Source organism: Muscardinus avellanarius (assembly GCF_963383645.1).
Source record: "Muscardinus avellanarius genome assembly, chromosome: 4".
NCBI classification, from domain to species: Eukaryota; Metazoa; Chordata; class Mammalia; order Rodentia; family Gliridae; genus Muscardinus; species Muscardinus avellanarius.
In genome coordinates this window covers 119,878,099-119,899,038 of record NC_137789.1, presented here as the reverse complement: position 1 = coordinate 119,899,038, position 20,940 = coordinate 119,878,099, and the positions used below count along the sequence as shown (strand labels likewise).

The following is a 20,940-nucleotide window of genomic DNA, read 5'->3' as shown; positions in this document are numbered from 1 at the left end:
AATACACACAATGGAATTCTATTCAGCTATAAAGAAGAACAAAATCATGTCATTTGCAAGAAGGTGGAAAGTCCTGGAGAGTATTATGTTAAGTGAGATCAGCCAAGCCCAGAAAGAGAAGGGACACATCTTTCCTCTAATATGCCCAAACTAGGGAGCATAGGGAATACCAGAGGGACTCCAGATAATGGAAGGGAAATCTCAGCAAAGTTTGAATGGAAAGATAGGAGAGGAAGAAGGCTGATCTTGATTAATGAGGGTCTACATCCAAATATGTGTAAAAGTATAAATATAGCATGGTTAACCTGGGTATTCATTGGTAGGGGGGAGGGAAAATGGGGGTGGGGGAGAGAGGGCACCAAGTATAGTTTAAATGTATACCATTTATTTTCAGTAAAAATATGTATAAAAAATAAAAACCATCTTCAATTAAAAAATAAAACAAATTAACATAAAAAAATAAATTACTCAGGCTGGTCTTGAACTTGCCATCCTCCTGCCTCAGCTTTCTGAGTCACTGGGGTTACAGGCATGTGCCATTGCATCTAGCTGAACTGTATACTTTAGGAGGGTGAATTATGTTACATGAATTATAAAAATATAGTTAAAATGTTCTTATTGTGTGTTAAAGCTATGTAAAGGCTGTTTTCTGAAGCTTCTAAGACTTATTTAAAAGTCATTATCATTTTTTGAAATTCTTCTAAGAGCAGGTCAGGAGGAATATCAGAGCAGTGATTTATAATGTCACGTGTCAGGCTTTTCTGTGTGCGGGGCTGTTACTTTTTTAAACCCTGCGAGAGGCTAACATGGCAGCTGGGGAGAAGCAGCAGTAGCAGCATTTCTGAGACGTGGTCATGGTTTCTGTGCAGACCCCATGGAGTATGCTGATGAGCCCTGTGATGCCGACCAGGTGGAGCAGACCCCGCAAGGGTTCCGGTCCTCCGTGAGTGCTCCCAGTCTGCTGTACAAGTGAGTGAGCGTGCCCCCACACATCATCCGTGCCACGTCCAGGAAACGCAGCAGCAAGTTGACTCCTCAGTCTCACACTTAACTGCCCACGTGATTACTGATGAGGACGTGGTTTAATGTTTTATGTCCTGAGGTGTCAAAGACTGATGACGGGTCATTTTGTCATCTCATGTGCCTTGCCACTTCCTGATGATTTTGCCTCTTAAAATATTCTTTGCATCTGCCACTTTCCTCTGTCTTCACTGCTTACCCTCTACTTTTTCTGTGGATTTCTTACTGGTCTTACTTAGCTCACTTACTGGTCTTGACACATTGATACTTGTTCTTTTCCCCTAGTCAATTCTTTAGGTTGAAGGTAGGATTGTTTTTTTTTTCCAGTGCTTTTTTTCTCTTTTTTCTTTTGATGGTACTGGGGCATGAACACAAGAGCTCTCTACAGTGAATTACAACCCAAGCCCTTATTTTTATTTTGAAACAGGGTCTCACTAAGTGGTAGGAGGTTGGCCTTGAACTGGTGAACCTCCTACCTCAACTTCCTGAGTAGTTGCTGGGTGTGGTGGCGCACGCTTGTAATCCCCGCGCTTGGGAGGCTGAGACAGGAGAATTGCACGGGTTCGAAGCCAGCCTCAGCTACTTAGTGAGGCTCTCAGCAACTTAGTGAGACCCTGTTTCCAAATAAAATATAAAAAAGGTCTGGGAGTATAGCCCGGAGGTAGAAAGCTTCTGGGTTCCACCCCCAGTACCATCAAAAAAAACCCCAAAAACTTCCTGAGTAGCTGGGATTATAGGCCTGTACCACTGCCCCTGGCTCCTGAGATGATTTTTATTTTTTTTGCGGGTATGGAGCCCAAGGGCATTTGACCTATGAGCTACACCCCCTGCCCTATTTTTTATTCTTTATTTTGAGACAGGATCTCACTAAGTTGTGGAGGGCCTCACTAAGTAGCTGAGGTTCGTGAGTCTCAGCCTTTCTAATGCAGAGATTACAAGCATGCACCACCACGCCCGGCTTTGAGATGATTTTTTTTTTTTAAAGGCATATGTGTCTGGGCATGGTGACCCATGCTTGTAATCTGGGACTTGGAAGGCTAAGACAGGAAGATCATGGGTTTGAAACTGTTTTGTTTGTTTGTTTGTTTCTTTCCTTAGTACTGGGGATTGAACCCAGGGACATTCTACATCTGAGCTGTAACTCTAGCTCTGTTTTTTATTATTTTATTATTTTTTTGTGGTACTGGGGTTGGAACCCAGGGGCTTTTCTACCTCTGGGCTATAATTCCAGACCTATTTTATACTTTATTTGGAAACAGGGTCTCACTAAGTTGCTGAGAGCCTCACTAAGTAGCTGAGGCTGCCTTTGAACCTAAGCCATCCTCCTGTTTCAGCCTCCCAAGTGCTGGGATTACAAGCATGCACCACCATGTCCAGCTTTGTTTTTTATTTTATTATATATTATTTTCTTCTTATTTTGAAACAGGGTCTCGCTAGGTTGATGAGAGTCTCACTACTTGCTGATGCTTTCCTTGAACCCGTAGTTCTCCTGTCTCAGCCTTCCATGTACTGGGATTACAGGCATGCACCACCATGCCTGGCATCCTTAGTCTTTTTTTTTAATCTTGAGACTGGTGGGGATGGAGGGGAGGGCATCTTTTTAAATTGCCCAAACTGACCTTGAACTTGTGCTCCTCTTGCCTCAGCTTCCCAAGTACTGGGATTACAGGCATGTGCCTCCACACCCCACTTGCTAGGAAGATTTTGATTTTATTTATTTTATTTTGATACTAGGGATTAAACCCAGGAGTATTCTACCTCTGAGCTATACCCCCAGCCCCTTTTATTTTTTTATATTAAGATAGAGTCCTGCCAAGGGGCCAAGGCTGGCTTTTCTATGAAGATGTCTTATGAATCATTTTTGTAGGTTTATTTGGGTCAAGGAAGAAATTATATGACCAAATTAATTTATAATCAAAGCCTAATGATGGGGTTTGGCGTGGTGGCACATGCTTGTAACCCCGGTACTTGGAAGGTTGAGACTGGAGGATTTCAGGTTCATGGCCAGTCTCAACATGGGATTACAAGCGTGCACCACCATGCCTGGCTCCTGGGTGCCGTTCTTAGTATCACACACACGCACACACACACAGAAAAGCCTAATGATGGGAATACCTATGATGGAATAACCTAATTCTAGTGCTATATTTTATGGCCTCAGGTGCACAGTATGATCACCTGGGTAGTTTTTAAAACTCCCAGTGTTCTATCCCTCACCCTGTACAGAATTCAACTCAAGATGCATTAAAGGTCTAGAAATTAGCCGGGTGTGGTGGCACACACTTATAATCCCAGTGCTTGGGAAGCTGAGACAGGAGGATCGCATGGGTTAGAAGCCAGCCTCAGCTACTCTCAGCAATTTAGTGAGACCCTGTTTTCAAATAAAGTATATGTTAAAAAAAAAAAAAATAGGTCTGGGAGTACAGCCTGGAGGTCGAAAAGCCCCTGGGTTTCACCTTCAGTACCACACACACAAAAAAAAGTCTAGAAATTAAACCAGAAACCTAGCTGGGCGTGGTGGCACATGCTTGTAATCCCAGCATTTGGGAGGCCGAGACAGTAGTATCCAGGTTTGAGGACAGCCTCAGCTACTTAGTGAGGCCTTTTGCAACTCAGTGAGACCCTGTTTCAAAATAAAGAATAAAAATTCAGGCCGGGCTTGTAGCTCAGAGGTAGAATGCCCCTAGGTTCCATCCCCAGTACTGCAAAAAAAAAAAAAAAAAAAAAAAAAAACAAAAAAACAAAAAAACTCAGAATCTTTGTAATTACTAGAAAAAAACATAGGACCAACTCTCTAACATATAGGCACTGGTAGAGATTTCCTCAAGCAAAACTCCTAAAGCTCAGGAAATAAAATTGAGAATAAATAAAAGGAATATAATCAAATTAATAGCTTCTGTGCAGCAAAGATACAACCAAGAGTCTGAAGAGAGAGCCTACAGACTGGGAGAAAATCTTTGTCAGCTACTCTTCTGATAGAGGACTAATATCTAGAATAGATAAATAACTCAAAAAATATAAAATACATAACACCAAAAACCCAAGTAGTCTATTTAAAACATGGGCTACCAAACTGAATGGATTCTTCTCAGAAAAGAAATACAAAAAGCCAACAAAGATATGAAAAAACTGTTTGACATCATCAGCATTAAGGGAAATGAAAGTCAAAACTACTTGAGATTTCACCCAGCTCCATTTAGAATGGCAATCATCAAGAATACAGACAGTACTGGCAAGCATGTGGGGAGTAGGAGCCCGTGTGCACTGTTGGGATTGTAAATTAGTACAGCAACTATGGAGATCAGTATGGAGGGTCTTCAGCAGACTGGGAATGGAACCACCGGATGACCCAGCCATACCATTCCTCAGTGTGTTTCCAAAAGAGAGTCAGAATACTATAGTGGTACGTGCATACCGTGTTTATAGCAGCCAAGTCACAATAACCAGCCGTGGAGCCAGCCTAGGTGTCTGTCAACAGATGAATATGATGAAAATGTGGTACATACTCATGATTGAATCTTACTCAGCCTTAAGAAGAACAAAATTATGTCATTTGCGGAAAATGGCTGGAACTTGAGACTATTATGCCAAGTGAGATCAGCCAGTCTCAGAAAGTCAAGGGTTGTATTAGTTCTCTCAGACATGGAGGCTAGAATGAAAATAGAAAACAAAAGATTCAGTCAAATGAGGAGCGAAACCAGTGGAAACTGCAACGGGATCGGGGAGGGAGGCGGGCGGGAAAAAATAAGGGTTGAAGAAGGGAACAGTTCAAGTAAGGTTATGTCCATACATGAAGGTATCACTGCCAATCCCACTAATATGACTGGGAGGGAGGAAGAGCAAGGTGAGATGTGGAGGGAATTATATCAAGTGGTGTGTGCGGGTATGTCTGTATCACCTTGAATCTCACTATGATGTACAATTACAATGTGCCAATAAAATGTAAAAATTAGGTGGGGGGATGTTAAAAAAAACAAAACAAAACCCTCCCCATGCCTGGGTGCAATCTACACCAATTAATCTGAGTTTCTTAGAATGGTTTTTTTTTTGGTGGTACTGGGATGGAACCCTTTTACCTCTGGGCTACACTCCCAGGCCTATTTTATATTTTATTTGGAAACAGGGTCTCTTAAGCCAGCGAGGCTGGCTTTGAACCTGCAGGATCCTCCTGTCCTCCCAAGCATGGATTTACAAGCTTGCGCCACCACGCCCGGCTAGAATGGGTTTCTGAATGTAGATGAATACGTAGCCAAGACTGAGAACTACTTGGTCTGGTAGGATTTTCTACCTTTATGGTCAACCGAGGAGTAGCCCTTTTACTGCTTATCTGTATTACTGTAGTGTATATTTTAGACTCTTTTGAGTTTGGCTGTACTTTCAACTGGAAAGATGCCATTACAAAGCGTAACAAGGGAAATGTGAACTGTATGGAGCTCAGTGCCAATCCCTAGGAAGCACTTAACAGCCTTATCATACAGAGGTACTACTCTCTCCAGTTTTTGGGTTGTTCTGGGGCTCGAACCCATGCATTACATGTGCTAAACATTTACTCCATTTTTATTTTATTTATTTATTTTTGTGGTACTAGGGATTGAACCCAGGGGCTTTACCTCCAAGCTATAGTCCCAGGCCCATTTTATTTTTACTTGGAAACAGAATCTCACCAGGTTGATGAGAGTCTCACTACATGTTGTTTACTCCATTTTTATTTATTTATTATTTTTTTAACTTCATTTTTTTTTAAAATTTTTTATTGCTGGTACATTATAGTCATAGACATTTTATTTATTTATTTATTTTGGTTGTACTGGGGTTCCTGGAAACCCTTCTACTTCTGGGTTACACTCCCAGACCTATTTTATACTTTTATTTGGAAACAGGGTGTCTTAAGCCAGAGAGGCTGGCTTCGAACCTGCGCAATCCTCCTGTCTCCGCCTCCCAAGCACGGGGATTACAAGCGTGCACCACCACGCCCGGCCTTGTTTACTCCATTTTTATAAGGAATAAAGTAATTAAATGACTTGCCTAAGATTTATTTAATTCTAAACCCTCTTCCATCTCAACCACTTCTCTAAGGTGCTGAAGCCTAGACTACTAATAATACTTTGACCACATACTGTTTGTGATAGACTTGTTCCCTAGTACATAGGAACACACAGGAGCCTGACAGGAAGACTTCCAATCCTCTTTTAAACATCTTTTTAGCCAGGCATAGTGGTGCACACCTCCAATTCTAGTACTTGGGAGGCTGAAACAGGAAGCTCACAGGTTCAAGGCCAGTCTCAGCAACTTAGCAAGACCCTGTTTCAAAATAATAGTAATAAAAAAGGCTGGGGGCTGGGGGCTGGGGGTTTAGCTCAGAGGTAGAATGCCCTTGGGGTCTATCTCCAGGACCAAAAAAGAAAACAAACTTTTTTTTTTTTTTTTGCAGTACTGGGGATTGAACCCAGGGACATTTTACTTCTGAGCTACACCCCAGCCCTATTTTTATTCTATATTTTGAAATAGGGTCTCACTGAATTGCCTACGGCCTCACTAAGTAGCTGAAGCTAGCTACGAACCTGTGATCCTTCTGTCTCAGCCTCCCAAGTACTGGGATTACAAGTGTGCACCACCATGCCCAGCTCAAACAAATATTTTTTCTTTTTCCGTGCTGATGCTTGAACCCAGAGCTTTGTGTATGCTAGGTGAGTGCTTTATCATTTAGCTACATCCCTCGCCTATTACATTTTTTTTTTTTTTTTGGTGGTACTGAGGTTCCTGAAAACCCTTCTACTTCCGAGCTACATTCCCAGACCTAATTTTATACTTTTTATTTGGAAACAGGGTCTCTTAAGTCAGCACGGCTGGCTTCGAACCTGCGTGATCCTCCTGTCTCTGCCTCCTAAGCGCTGGGATTATAAGTGTGTGCCACCACGCCCGGCCTATTACATTTTTTAAAAAACTGACTTACCATAGTAGTATATATACTACTATGTATAGTAGTATAGTAGGTCCTAATGAAAATCATTAGCCTTAGTTATCCCATAAAAAACACACGAAAGGGATAGGCATAGCTCAGCGAGGCCTCAGATTCAATTACTAGCACTCCTTCCAAAAAAGAATAGTTTTATTTATTTATTTATTTATTTATTTAGTGTTTATTCTTTATAACACTTTTTTTTTGTTTTTGTTATTATTATTATTGTTTTTGGTGGTACTGGGGATGGAACCCAGGGGCATTCTACCTCTGGGCTATACTCCCAAACCTATTTTATATTTTATTTGGAAACAGGATCTCTTAAGCCAAAGAGGCTGGCTTCGAACCTGCGCAATCCTCCTGTCTCTGCCTCTCAAACACGGGGATTACAAGTGTGCACCACCATGCTTGGCTTATTCTTTATTTTAAAACAGGGTCTCACTGGGTTGCAAAGGGTCTCACTAAGTAATAGCTGAGGCTGTCCTCAAACTGTGATTCTCCAGTCTCATCCTCCCCGAATGCTGGGATTACAAGCATGCACCACTATGCCCAACTAAAGAATAGTTTTTAGTTTTAGAAAAGGCGTGGTGGTGCACCCTTGTACTTCCAGCATTTGGGAGGCTGACACTGGAGGATATGGTTCAAGGACATCCTCAGATACTTAGTGAGACCTTTTGCAACCCAGTAAGACTCTGTTTCAAAATAAAGAATAAAAAAATAGAGCTGGGGTTGTAGCTCGGAGGTAGAATGCCTCTGGGTTCCATCCCCATTACCACACACACAGACACAAATAATTTTAGACATAGTCACCTATGGTATTATAATTGAAATCATAGAAGTTGAAAATAGTTTTGATGACAGTGAGTTTTCCCCCCTTAACTTTATAGTCCTGTGATGGTCTCTTAGTGCTTTATAGATTCTGAGATTTTTCTCCTGAGATCCAGTAGTCTTTTTTTTAAAATTAACTCATAATTAATTTCTTCCTTAAAATGAACAAGGTTCTCCTCAAGTTGTAGATCCAAACTAGATGCTGTGGTGCATGTCTGTTAATCCCAGTACTTGGGAGACTGCGGAAGGAGGGTTGTAAATTTGAGACCAGCCTCAGCAACTTCACAAGACCCTGTCTCAAAATAAAAAGGGCTAGTTGGACGTGGTGATGCACATTTGTAATCCCAGTACTTGGGAGGTTGAGACGGGAGGATCACATGTTCATGGCCAGCCACAGAACGTAGTGAGACCTTGTTTCAAAATAAAGAATAAAAAAAAAAAAATAGGTGCTGGGCATAGTGGCACATGCTTGTAATCCCAGCATTTGGACAACCTCGGCTACTTAGCAGGGCTCTTCGCAACTCAGTGAGACTCTGTTTCAAAAACTAAAAAGACTAGCCTGACGTGGTGGCGCACACTTGTAATCTCCGCGCTTGGGAGGCGGAGACAGGAGGACCGTGCAGGTTCGAAGCCAGCCTCTCTGGCTTCAGAGACCCTGTTTCTAAATTTAAAAAATGTAAAATAGGTCTGGGAGTATAGCCTGGAGGATTCTAGCTCTGAGGTAGAAGGGTTCCATCCCCAGTACCACCAAAAACAAAACAAAACAAAAAAACAAACAAAGAAGACTAAAAAATAGGGTTAAGGGGTATAGCTTGGAGGTAGAAGGCCCCTGGGTTCCATCTCCAGTACTGCAAAAAAAAAAAAAAAAAAAAAAAAAAAAGTCTGGGGTGTAGCTTGGAGGTAAAATGTCTCTGGGTTCAAAATCCAGAACCACACCTAAAAATAAATAAAATAGAAAGGACTAAGGGTGTAGGGTATAGGTCAGTTGTAGAATGCTCCTGGGTTCAATCCCCAGTCCCCTTCACCCCCACAGTTGTAGACCCATTGGTTCTGAGAGTGCCTTTTGAGGCTATTCCAGATTTCTTTCACTGCACTGCAGACCCAGATTTTTTTTTTAACCTGGAGGCATTTTACTTCTGAACCACACTTCCAGCCCTATTTTTATTTTTATTATTTATTTATTTATTTTTTAAAGAAGTTTATTAGAAAGATAGAAATATAGAGAATAGGTACAGCTCCATACCAGACTGGCATGGAGGGGTGACTCAAATGAATACACCCTTTTTTTTTTCCAGCCCTATTTTTAATTTTTATTTTGGAACAGGGTGTTGCTAGGTTGATAAGAATCTCACTACTTGCTGAGGCTGTCTTCAGTCCTGTGATCATCCAGTCTCAGTCTCCCAAATGCTGGGATTACAGGCATGTGCCATCACACCTGGCTCAGATCCAGATTTTGAATCTAATTTTTAAGAAGAAATGGATGTTAGATATGGTTATTCTGTCTACATATTGCCTTGGTGATAGGGCATCATTTTGCCAATAAGTGCAGTGCGCCATGTTCTATAGAGCTAGATGGCTTATAATCTCTGCAAATGTTGAGCTTTTACTGAAGCACTTTTTTATATGGAAGCATCTGTGGCCACAATAAATTTAAAGATGATGGGATTCTTTATTTTATATTTACATTTTGACTTAATCACCTGTTAATTTTTTTTTTTTTTTTTTTTTTTTTTACATTACAGGCATATTGTTGGAAAGAGAGGAGATACTAAGAAGAAAATAGAAATGGAGACCAAAACGTCTATTACCATTCCTAAGCCTGGACAAGATGGGGAAATTGGTGAGACTTATATAAAAGTCGCATGGAGGAATATAACCCAGCATGAGGTGTTAGTGAGTGCGTTCTCTAGGGTTCAGTAGCGGTTTGCCTTTCTATGATAGATCAGTGTCAGTCTCCCAATGAGGAGAGATGTATATATAACCTGGTCTTGATTTAGTACCTGGGATTTCATTTTATACCCAAATATGCACTGATGGAATGAAGCTTTCAAATTTCCTTGTGCATTAGATTTTTATGCTTTAGTAGTTTGAAAATGTAGTTTGTGAATTGTTTCATATTAAACTTGAGAAAATCAGTGAGATTAGTGAATATGAAACAAAATTCAGCCACTTAGATATGTGTTCTTTAAGGTTTTTACTTTTACTTTGTAGACCAGGATGGAAGATTTAAGAGGAATAACTAAAATAGTAACCTAAGCCAGGCATGGTGGTGCACACTTGTAATACCAGTACTTGCGAGCCTGAGACAGGAGGATCAAAAGTTTGTGGCCAGTTTAGCAAAGCCCTCCACAACTTAGTGAGACCCTGTTTCAAAATAAAAAAGAATAAAACAGGACTGGGGCTGTAGTGGTAGGATATCCCTGGGTTTAATCCCCAGTACCACAAAACAAAAACAAAAATAACAGACTGATTCAAGCCGGGCGTGGTGGCGCACGTTTGTAATCCCCGCGCCTGGGAGGCTGAGACAGGAGGATCGCACAGGTTCAAAGCCAGCCTCAGCTACTTAGTGAGGCTCTCAGCAACTTAGTGAGACCCTGTTTCCAAATAAAATAGAAAATGGGTCCGGGAGTATAGCCCGGAAGTAGAAAGCCTCTGGGTTCCACCCCCAGTACCACCAAAAAAAAAAAAAAAAAAAACAAAAACAAAAAAACAAAAACAAAAAAAAAACAGACTGATTCAAATAATTGCTCAGATGAGCAAAAACAGTTTGGTATAAATCAAGTCACAGTGTCTTGTGTTAAGTGTCATTGTGAATCAAGGGCACAGGCTTTAGTTTTCAGTGCCTTTGAGTGAGAACTCTTGTAGGAATAACATTTAAAAAATTATTTTAGAATTTTTCAAAATAAGAGAGGGCAGCAGCTTCCAATAATATTTTTCATCTTTCTTTTTTCTTTTTCTTTTTTTTTGTTTTGTTTTGTTTTGACATGGAGGTCTTGCTATGTTACCCAAGCTGAAGTTTTTTTTTTTTTGTGTGTGTGTGTGTATGTGGTACTAGGAATTGAAGCCAGGGTTTCATTAAGTTACCAAGGCTAGCCTTGAATTTCTGATCTTCTGCCTCAGCCTCCTGCACAGCTGGAATTACAGGCGCACCACCACATTTGGCAAGATACTCTGTTTTCAAACTTCATCCTATTTAGCATGAATATATTAGCAGTTTTCTTAGCTTTGGCACTGTGTGCACATTCAAAACCTTTTAGCTCCTAGAGATGAGAATCAAGGGGGCGTTTTACTATTTTACATTTGATCTGGGGGTCCTTGAGAATGTTCACTGTTTTTCCTTGCTTCTAGTGATCACCGGCCAGCACCGAAATGGTGTAATTTCTGCCCGAACCCGGATCGAGGTTCTTTTGGACACCTTTAGGAGAAAGCAGCCCTTCACTCACTTCCTTTCCTTTTTCCTCAATGAAGTTGAGGTTCAGGAAAGATTCCTGAAGTTCCAGGAAGAAGTATTAGAGAAGTGCTCCACGGTAAGCAACAAAGCAAAACATTCTTTTAAAAAGCTAATATAACTGAATATAGTGGCGCACATCTGAAATCCCAGTGCTCAGAAGTCTGAGGAAGGAGGATCATCGATTTGAGGCCAGAGTCAGCAACTTAGTGAGACCCTGTCTCAAAATAAAAAATAAATAAGCCAGATGCGGTGGTGTGTGTCTGTAATTCTAGTAGTAGGGAGGCTGGGACAGGAGAATTGCAAATTTGAAGACAGCTCCAGCAAGACCTTGTTTCAAAATAAGAAATAAAAAGTCCTGGAGGTATAGTTTGGAGGTAGAATGTCCCAGGTTCAATCCCCAGTGCCAAAACCAACCAACCAAATAAATGAATAAGTAGATTAAAAATAAAAAGGAGCTGGGGGTGGTGGCGCATGCTTGTAATCCCAGCATTTGGGAGGCTGAGACCGGAGGATCGTGGTTCGCAGACAGCTTCAGCTACTTAGTGAGGCCCTCTGCAACTTAGTGAGACCCAGTTTCAAAATAAAGAACAAAAAATAGGGCAGGGGCTGTAACTCGGAGGTCAATTGCCCCTGGGTTCCACCTCCAGACCTGTAAAAATAAATAAATAAATAAGTAAATAAAATAAAAAATAAAAAGGACTAGGGGGAAGCCGGGTGTGGTGGCACACGTTTGTAATCCCCGTGGTTGGGAGGCGGAGACAGGAGGATCACGCAGGTTCAAAGCCAGCCTCAGCTATTTAGTGAGGCTCTCAGCAACTTAGTGAGACCCTGTTTCCAAATAAAATAGAAAATGGGTCTGGGAGTATAGCCTAGAGGTAGAAAAGCCTCTGGGTTCTACCCCCATTACCACACACACAAAAAAATAAATAAAAATAAAAAAGGACTAGGGGGTATTGCTTGAAGGTAGAATGCCCCTGGGTTCAATCGCCAGTACCAAAAAAAAAAAAAAAAAAAAAAGTCAATATTGAAAAAAGAGTATAAGCCAGGTATGGTGGCACATACCTCTAATGCCAGTACTTGGGAGGCTGAGACAGGAGGATTGTAGGTTCATAGGCACTCTCTGTTATTTAACAAGACTTTCACAACTTAGTGAGGGCATATTTAAAAAATAAAATAAAAAAAAAAGAAAGAAAAAGAAAAGAGAGTATAAAAATGTTCATAAAGCCAGGTGTGGTGGTGCATACTTGTAATCCCAGTACTTGGGAGGCTGAGACAGGTGGATCTGGGTTCACAGCCAGCCTCAGGTACTTAGTGATGCCCTCCACAACTTAGTAAGATCCTGTTTCAAAATGAAGAATAAAAAAAAAATGGGGCTGGGATATAGCTCAGTGGTAGAATGCCCCTGGGTTCAATCCCCAGTACCACGCAAAAAATGTTTCATAATTCAAACAGTAAGAAGATACATATTTCTTCTCCCACCATAAAAAAGTAACTATTTTGGGAAGCTGGGTGAGATGCCACATGCCTGTAATTTCAGCTATTTATGTGGCTGAAGCAGGAGTATCATGTTTGAGGCCTGCCTGAGCAACTTAGGGAGACTATGTCAAAATAAAATAAAAAGGGCCCGGCATGGTGGCACACGCTTGTAATCCCTGCGCTTGGGAGGCAGAGACAGGAGGATTTCACTGGTTCGAAGCCAGCCGCGCTGGTGTAAGAGACCCTGTTTCCAAAAAAAAAAGTATAAAATAGGTCTGGGAGTGTATCCTGGAGATAGAAGGGCTTCCAGGAACCCCAGTACCGCCAAAAAAATAAAATAAAATAAAATAAAATAAAAAGGATGGACATATAGCTCAGTGCTTGCCTAGTATAAGGCCCTAGATTCAATTCCTACTACCACCAAGGGTAAAGAAAAAGATAAAAGGTTATTACTTCTGATGGCTTCTTATATACTGAACTGAAAAGAATATAGACATATCTCTCCATAAATTTTTATATATTATAGAAACACTCTTGGATAGCACTGTTAATGAGATGCCATTCCTTATCTACAGGCTTTCTACCTTTTGGAAGTCATGGCTCACTTGGGGTTAGTGCTATGACTAAAGGCTAAATCTGCTTATGGAATTTTCATATCCATAAGTCGGCATGGTGGCACATCTGTAATCCCATCAACTTGGTAGCTGAGTGAGACCCTGTCTTAAAATAAAAAATTAAATAAAAGGGGCTGGGGACATAGCCTACTACTGGGGTTCAATCCCCAGTACCGCACACACACAAAGAGAATTGTATAATACATTTTTAAAATGACTTGGCTTTTATGTGCTTAAACAAGGTCATATCTACAAGTCAAATATTCAAGTATATATAGATATGTGGATGTTATTTGTGAATCATCAGAACATTTCTCCCTTTAGCATTTCAAAGAAAAATGATTTCATTCTGGTTAGAATGGAAGGTGGGGTAGAAGATCAGGAACACTCAAGTGTCAGTGTAGGCTGGTAATTCTTTGGTGGGCAGAAACTACTAAGTTTTGAAGTTATTTTACCTTATAAATACCGACTAGTTGAATATTCTTTGCAAGCTTACAACTATTTCATATAAGACAAGTAGATTGTAATAAATTAGTCTTTTTTTCTCTTTATGTATGTGCACATTTTTTTCATTTTCTTGCTTTTCTTTTGGTTGCTGACATTGGCTCACAGGGAAGAAATATTGAAAAAAATTAATATAGCCGGAATGAGATTGTTCAGTATGAACATCATGCCTCCCTTAATCAGTCCAAAGTACTTCTGTCCTTTTTGCAGGGAGACTACATAGGCTCCTTCCTGCTTTTCCATTAGGTCCTAATAATAGCAGGAAATAAGCACAGCATTAAAGAGGAAGTAAGTAAGGACCCTTATCTACATTGCATGGAAGAGAGCTTTAGTGAATTTCATTCTGATGTTAGAATGCTAGGCAGATGGCTATACAAGCCCACAGGCATTTCCAGTAGCGCTCTACACATATGACTCCAGTTTAGGTGATTGCAAGAACATGTACCTGTTCACTGAGGTAGCGGTTCTGTCTTCTGTGGTATTCAGTCTGTTCTGGTTCTCTGAAATTCACTTGACATGTCTGATAGAGTTTTATCATCTCTACAATAGGGATTGTCTGAGCATTCTTTTACTGTGAACATAGGAAAATGATAACACTCCCCCCTTTTTTGAGATGTGATCTTGCTGTGCTGCCAGGTTGGCCTCCAACTTGTGGACTCAAGCTGGGACTACAATTGTTCCCTACTGTGTCCGACTAAAAGCAGAAGCCTTTAATTTTGTTGTCTATTTTTTTTTTTTTTATGGTTCACACTTTTTGTGTATTTGAAAAAGACTTTGTCCTAGGGTGGTCAAGGTTTTCTACTATAAGCTACAAATTATGTAACTACTGGTGGTGCATGCCTGTAATCGAAGATCACAAGTTTGAGGACAGTCTCAGCAATGTAATGAGACTCTCTGCAACATAGTTGACACCCTGTTTGAAAAATAAAAAGTAAATTGGAGCTGGAAGTGTAGCTTAGAGGTAGTAGCCCCTGTTTTTTTATTTTATTTAAAAATTTTTTTTTTTTTTTTTTTTTTTTTTTGGTGGTACTGGGTTCCTGGAAACCCTTCTACCTCCGGGCTACACTCCCAGACCTATTTTTACATTTTTATTTGGAAACAGGGTCTCCTGAGCTAGCGCTCGCGGCTGGCTTCGAACCTGCGCGATCCTCCTGTCTCTGCCTCCCAAGTGCGGGATTACAAGCGTGCGCCACCACGCCTGGCTAGCCCCTGTGTTTTGGTACTAGGAATTGAACCCAGGGGCATTCTGCCTCTGAGCTGTACCCCCAAGACTCCTCCCCCCTTTTTAAAGATAGAATCTCATTAAGTTATGGAGGCTCTCCTTGAACCTGTGATCCTCTTGTCTCAGCCTCCTAAGTCTGGGATTACAGGCATGCAGCCACCATGCCCAGCCTATTTTATCTTTTTTTTTTTAAACAGGTCTCACTAAGTTTCAGAGGGTCTTGCTAAATTGCTGTAGCTGGCCAAGAACCTGCGATCGTCATCATTTCTTAGCCTCTCAAGTACTGGGATTACAGATGAGCACCACCATGCCCAGCTCTATTTTATTTTTTATATTTTATATTTTTATATTGTATTTTGAGACAGGGTCTTACTAAGTGACTATGTACTGGCCTCAAACCTTCGATTCTTCAGTCTCAGTCTTGCAAGTACTAGGGGCCCAGGCATGTGCTGGGCTCAGCACTGTTACTTAAAAAGACTCTTCACCACTGAATGATGTTGGTTTCTTGGCCAGAAATCTAATGATGTTGTATATGTGGATCTTTTTCTGGAACTAATTTATATGTTTGTAAATATATAAATCTTTGATTACCATAACTTTCTAGTAAGTCTTTTAGGGTGAGTTCTTGAGCTTTGATTTGTTTCAAGATTGTTTTGTCTATTCATAATCATTTGTATTTCCATATGGATTTTAGAATTAGTTGATTGCTACAGAAAGCCTGTTGAGATTTTTTTTTGAATTGTGTTGAATCTGTAGATTAATCTGGGGAGAATTAACATCTTAATAATACTGAGTTTTTCTAGTCCATAAACATATATATTAATTTGTTTAGGTCTTCTTTAATTTCCCTTGGTAATAGCTTATAATTTCAATGCTACACGTTGAACATATATTGTATTTAGATTTTATTTCTAGTTTTTATGTTTCAGATGCTGTTTTTAATGAAATTGCTTTTTAATATCATTTTCTATTAGCTAAGTTTTTCATGTATGGGGATGATATTGTAAATAGTATTTTTAAGTTTTAGCTTTCAATTATGCATTGCTATTATATAGAAGTACAGTTGATTTTTGTGTATGGACTTGTATCTTCTTTTGCTAATAAGTTCACTTATTACTTGTAGTAGTTGTATATTAGTTTGGTAGGGTCACTGTAACAAAGTACCAGAGGGTTTGAACAATAGATATCTACTTTCTCACAATTCTGGAGGCTAGAAAATTGAGCAAAGGATGTTGGTAGGCTTGGTTTCTTTAGAGCCCTCTCTTAGCTTGTAAATAGCCATCCTCCTAGTGTCTTCACATGTCTTTTATGTTTATATGTGTTATAACCTCCTCCTCCTCCTCTTCTCCTCCTCCTCCTCCTCTTCTCCTTCTCCCCTCCCTCCTCCTCCTCCTCCTCCTCCTCTTCTTCCTCTCCTCCTCCTCCTCCTCCTCCTCCTCCTCTTCTCCTCCTCCTCCTCCTCCTCCTCCTCCTCCTCCTCCTCCTCCTCCTCCTCCTCCTTCTTCTTCTTCTTCTTCTTCTTCTTCTTCTTCTTCTTCTCCTTCTTCCGGGTCTGGGGATGGAACCCAGGGGCATTCTACCTCCGAGCTACACCCCCTGCCCTATTTTTTATTCTTTATTTTGAAACCAGGCCTCACTGAGTTGCAGAGGGCCTCACTAAGTAGCTGAGGCTGTCCGTGAACCACGATCCACCTGTCTCAGCCTCCAGAATGCTGGGATTACAAGCCCGCGCCACCATGCCTGGCTTCACCTAGTCTTAAGGAGATCTTCCTACAGATTTTTGCCTCCCCTTTTTTTCATGATCTAGCTCCCTCCTTTACAGCACTTGGCCCTGCACATTTTATTTGCCTTAGCACTGCAAATTCTGTTTTTTTCATTACAACTCAGTGGGACCCCTGGGTCTTCGGTCCCCCTTGTGTCACTGTCAGGAAGATGCCTCCAGGCAGAGAGCCAAGGTGGGGCCCAGTTTGTTTGTTCCCTCATTTTAGGGACTACATATTGGTTCCTAAATTTAGGTCCCTCATATATTGCCCAGTATCTGAAAATCCTTATTTTATGTATTTTGTCTACTTTTTTAGTTATTGACTATAGGAGGGTAAGTCCTAGAGGAGTTAATTCTTCATGGGCAAAAGGAAGAGCTCTAATATATTTTTTTTATCGAAATGTAATTCACGTAATACAAAGTTTCCATTTTAAAACTGTTCTGTTCATTGGTTTCTAGTGTCTTACAATCTCTGCTACTATCACATCCAGAACATTTCCATCATCTCAAAAAAGAAACCTCATGCCCATTAAGCTGTCACCCCCATTGCTCTCTTCCCACAGACCCTGACAACTGCTAATCTACTTTCTGTCTCTATGGATTTACTTATCTTGAATATTCATAAATGAAATCATACAATATATGGTCATTTCTGTCTGGCATCTTTCACTTAAGATAATTTTTTCAAGGTTTATTCATGTTGTATCATACAGCACTACTTTATTTCTCTCGTTTTTTTGTGGTATGGGGGATTGAACCCAGGGGCATTCTGTCCAAGCCTTCAGCCCTCTTTTATTTTTTATTTTGAACCAGGGTCTCACTAAAGTGTGGAGGGCCTCACTAAGTTGCTGAGGCTGACTGCAAACCTTGATCCTCCTCTCAGCCACCCAAGTACTGGGATTACAAGTGTACATCACTATGGCTGCCTTTTTAAAAAAGTACTGGAGATTGAAGCCAGGGCATTCTGTCTCCAAATTATACCCCCAGCCCTTTTTTATTTTTAATTTTGAAATAGGATCTTACTGAATTGTGAGAGTCTTTCTAAATTGCTATGGTCAGAATTTAATTTGTGAGCTCCTGTCTCACCCTCCCAAATACTGGGATTATAGGCATATGCCACTGTGCCTGGCTTTCATTCTTGTTTTTTTTTTTTGTACTGGGAGAACCCCGGTGTGTTCCACCTCTGAGTTACATCCCTAGATTTTTTTATTCTTTTGTCTTGAAACAAGGTCTTTCTGGGTTCCTGAGAGTCTCACTAAGTTGCTGAGGCTGTCTTGAGCCTACCATCTTCCTGTCTCAGCCTCCCAGTTACTGGGATTACAGCCATGCACCACCACGCCTGGCTACTTTGATTCCTTTTATGGCTGAAAAATATTCCACTGTAGTATATATTTTTTATTTATGCACATATCACTTGGTGAACATTTGAGTTGTTCCTACTTTTTTTTTTTTCCGGTATTGGGAATGGAACCCAGGGGCATTCTACCTCCAAGCTATACCCCAACCCTATTTTTTATTCTTTATTTTGAAACAGGGTCTCACTGAGTTGCAAAGGGCCTCACTAAGTAGTTGAGGCTGTCCATGAACCGTGATCCTCCTGTCTCAGCCTCCCGAATGATGGGATTACAAGCGTGCACCACCACACCCAGCTTGTTCCTACTTTTGAGATATCATAAGGAAGGCTGCTATTTGTGCATTTTCCCCTGCTATTAATTTATAATATTGTAAATGAGCCCAAATTTATCACTATTTTTATTCACTCAGTGTTGAGTGATATATATAGTAGCAAGTAATTATTGAGTTCTTCCTTTGTGCTGGGCAATATTCTAAGTGTCTCCTGTGTTTATTTTTTTAATCTTCACCCCTATGAAGGTATTTCTATTCCTAGGTATTTCTTTATTTTACTGATAAACAAGTTTTAAAGCCAGACATGGTGGTGCACACCTATAATTTTAGTATTTATGGAGACTGAGACAGGAGGATCACAGGTTCAAGGCCAGCCTTAGCAATTTAGCAGGACCTTCAGCAACTTATCAATATCTTGTCTCAAAATAAAAAAATATAAGTAAATAAATAAGGGCTCGTCACACACGCTTATAATCCCAGCACTTGGGAGGCTGAGACAGAAGGATCGCAGATTCGAGATCACCCTCAGCAATTTAGCAAGAATCTTGGCAACCTAGTGAGATCCACTTTGAAAACAACGAAAAAAGGGCTGGGAATGTAGCTTGGAGGTAGAATGCCCCTGGGTTTAATCCCTGGTACCACATAGACACACACAAAAAGTTTCACTTCATTTCCTAGAAGAACTTTTTATTGCTATTCATTTTGGTTTTGTCTTTTTTGAGAAGGTGAATTGGTCCTTTCTATCAAATATGTCAAGTACTTCTGAGATCTCTGGGGAGAACGGTACTATTGAAATACGAGTCCATTGTTTACATTTGTACTCTACCCTATGAGTTTTCTCTTGCTGCATAATAAATTACCACAGTTTCTAGCAGCTTACAGACCATACCCATTTGTCATCACACAGTTCTGTAGTAGTTCTCTAGTTCTGTAAGTCGACAGGGCTAGACTGGGGTTCTCTGCTCAGGGTCCCGCAAGGCTGCACACAAGGTGTTGGGCAGCCCGGTGTATTATTTGGAGGCTTTGGAGAAAAAGTCACTTTCATCTTTACTCAGGTTTTTGTCAGAATTTAGGTCCTTCTGGCTGTAAATCTGAAGGTCCCGTTTCCTTGACAAATGGCTGCCCTGGCTTCCACCAGATCTTTACTTTGCCTCAAATCTTTGACTCTGCTACCAGCCAGACACTTAGCTTTTTAAAGAGCTCATGTATATATGCAGACTTGGCTCATTGGGATAATTTTCCTTCTGTAATAAGGCCAGCTGAACCATGTAACCCAGTCCCAGGACTGATGTCACATTCACAGGTCCTACCTTCAGTTAGACGGGATAGACTGTGGGGGTGAGGGGCATGGAGGGTCAGTCTTAGGATTTTGTCTACAACAGCTGTCAATGTTCATTGTTAAGCAGTGTTGTGAAGGTCACGTCTTTGGTAAAACAGGCTTTTCTACTCTCAGGTCTCATTCCATCCTTTCTTTAGCCTTTTTTGAACTTCTCTTTTCTTCCTTCAAAACAGCTGTTGTTCCCCCTCCACCCCTTGGTAGCGGATTTGTCCTTGACCTCTCCCTTGATTCTCCAAGGAAATTGAATTTACCTTTTAGAAAATAATTTCCTGAAATTACCTTACTTTGTAAAGCTCATCAGTTACATAAGAAATGTTACTTGACTGCAGACATCATCGCCGTGATCCCTGTGGTTGAGCTCCCGAGGCCTGAGTGTTTAATGTGGGATTTAGCTATTCCCGGACACTGGCGAAGTATTTTTCATCTGTGTGATCTGCAGATAAACTGCATCTTATTCTTTCACTTTTCCACTGTCACATTAAGATTCAAAGAGGTCTCACTGTCTGCAGGTTCAAGAAGTATATTACAACCCTGTACGTCTCTCAATCATCCTATAGCTAGTAATGCAGCTATAATTCTGCTTTAGCTCACAGCAGGGTCCGGTAGAAAGCACATCAGTAATGAAAAACAGTAATTCAAAACTGTATGTGGTGGAGCAAACTGAAGGCTTATAGATCTGTCTGAAGCAACAGGGGACTTCTCAGGCTGCTTAGAGAACCTGAATAAGTTCCAGCTTCCAGCTCTAGAGACTACAGAATTCTACTCACATTGTAAAGTGAGGGCCGTCAGGGGGCAGAAATGGCTAATGGGTCAGGATCCTCCCAAGTCCCCTAGTTAGGGCTTTTTTTTTAATAGTTTGGATTATTCACTGAAGAAAAAAATTGTATACAAATACTTTAGTGCATAATTTAGGGTTCTTTATATATATGGGGAATTATAGGATTTGTAGTTATGAACTAATTTAGAATGAAGATGGTACAATTGTCTTTGATGGTATGAAAAATTGCAAACTCCTGAGTTCTGATTTTGGGTAGGAAACTAAGAAAAGGAGATGTTGAATGCATATCATATGCCAGGTAGACATAAAACATGGCATATATATGCTACAAACTCTAACAGTAGACTCTTCCCTTAAGGGT

At 40.6% G+C, this 20,940-nt stretch overlaps 1 protein-coding gene across 2 annotated transcripts in view; it reads left to right on the top strand.

Moving 5' to 3' along the window:
- Window positions 1-20,940, top strand: part of ASCC1 (activating signal cointegrator 1 complex subunit 1) — a gene marked incomplete at its 3' end in the record, with an annotated part of 96,077 nt that overhangs the window by 1,269 nt on the left and 73,868 nt on the right. For both annotated transcript variants that reach the window (XM_080695163.1, XM_080695162.1), the window contains exons 2-4: window positions 870-969; window positions 9,550-9,647; window positions 11,156-11,334. In XM_080695163.1, the coding sequence (XP_080551289.1) occupies window positions 870-969; window positions 9,550-9,647; window positions 11,156-11,334 (377 nt within the window). The remainder of the gene's footprint in view (window positions 1-869; window positions 970-9,549; window positions 9,648-11,155; window positions 11,335-20,940) is intronic.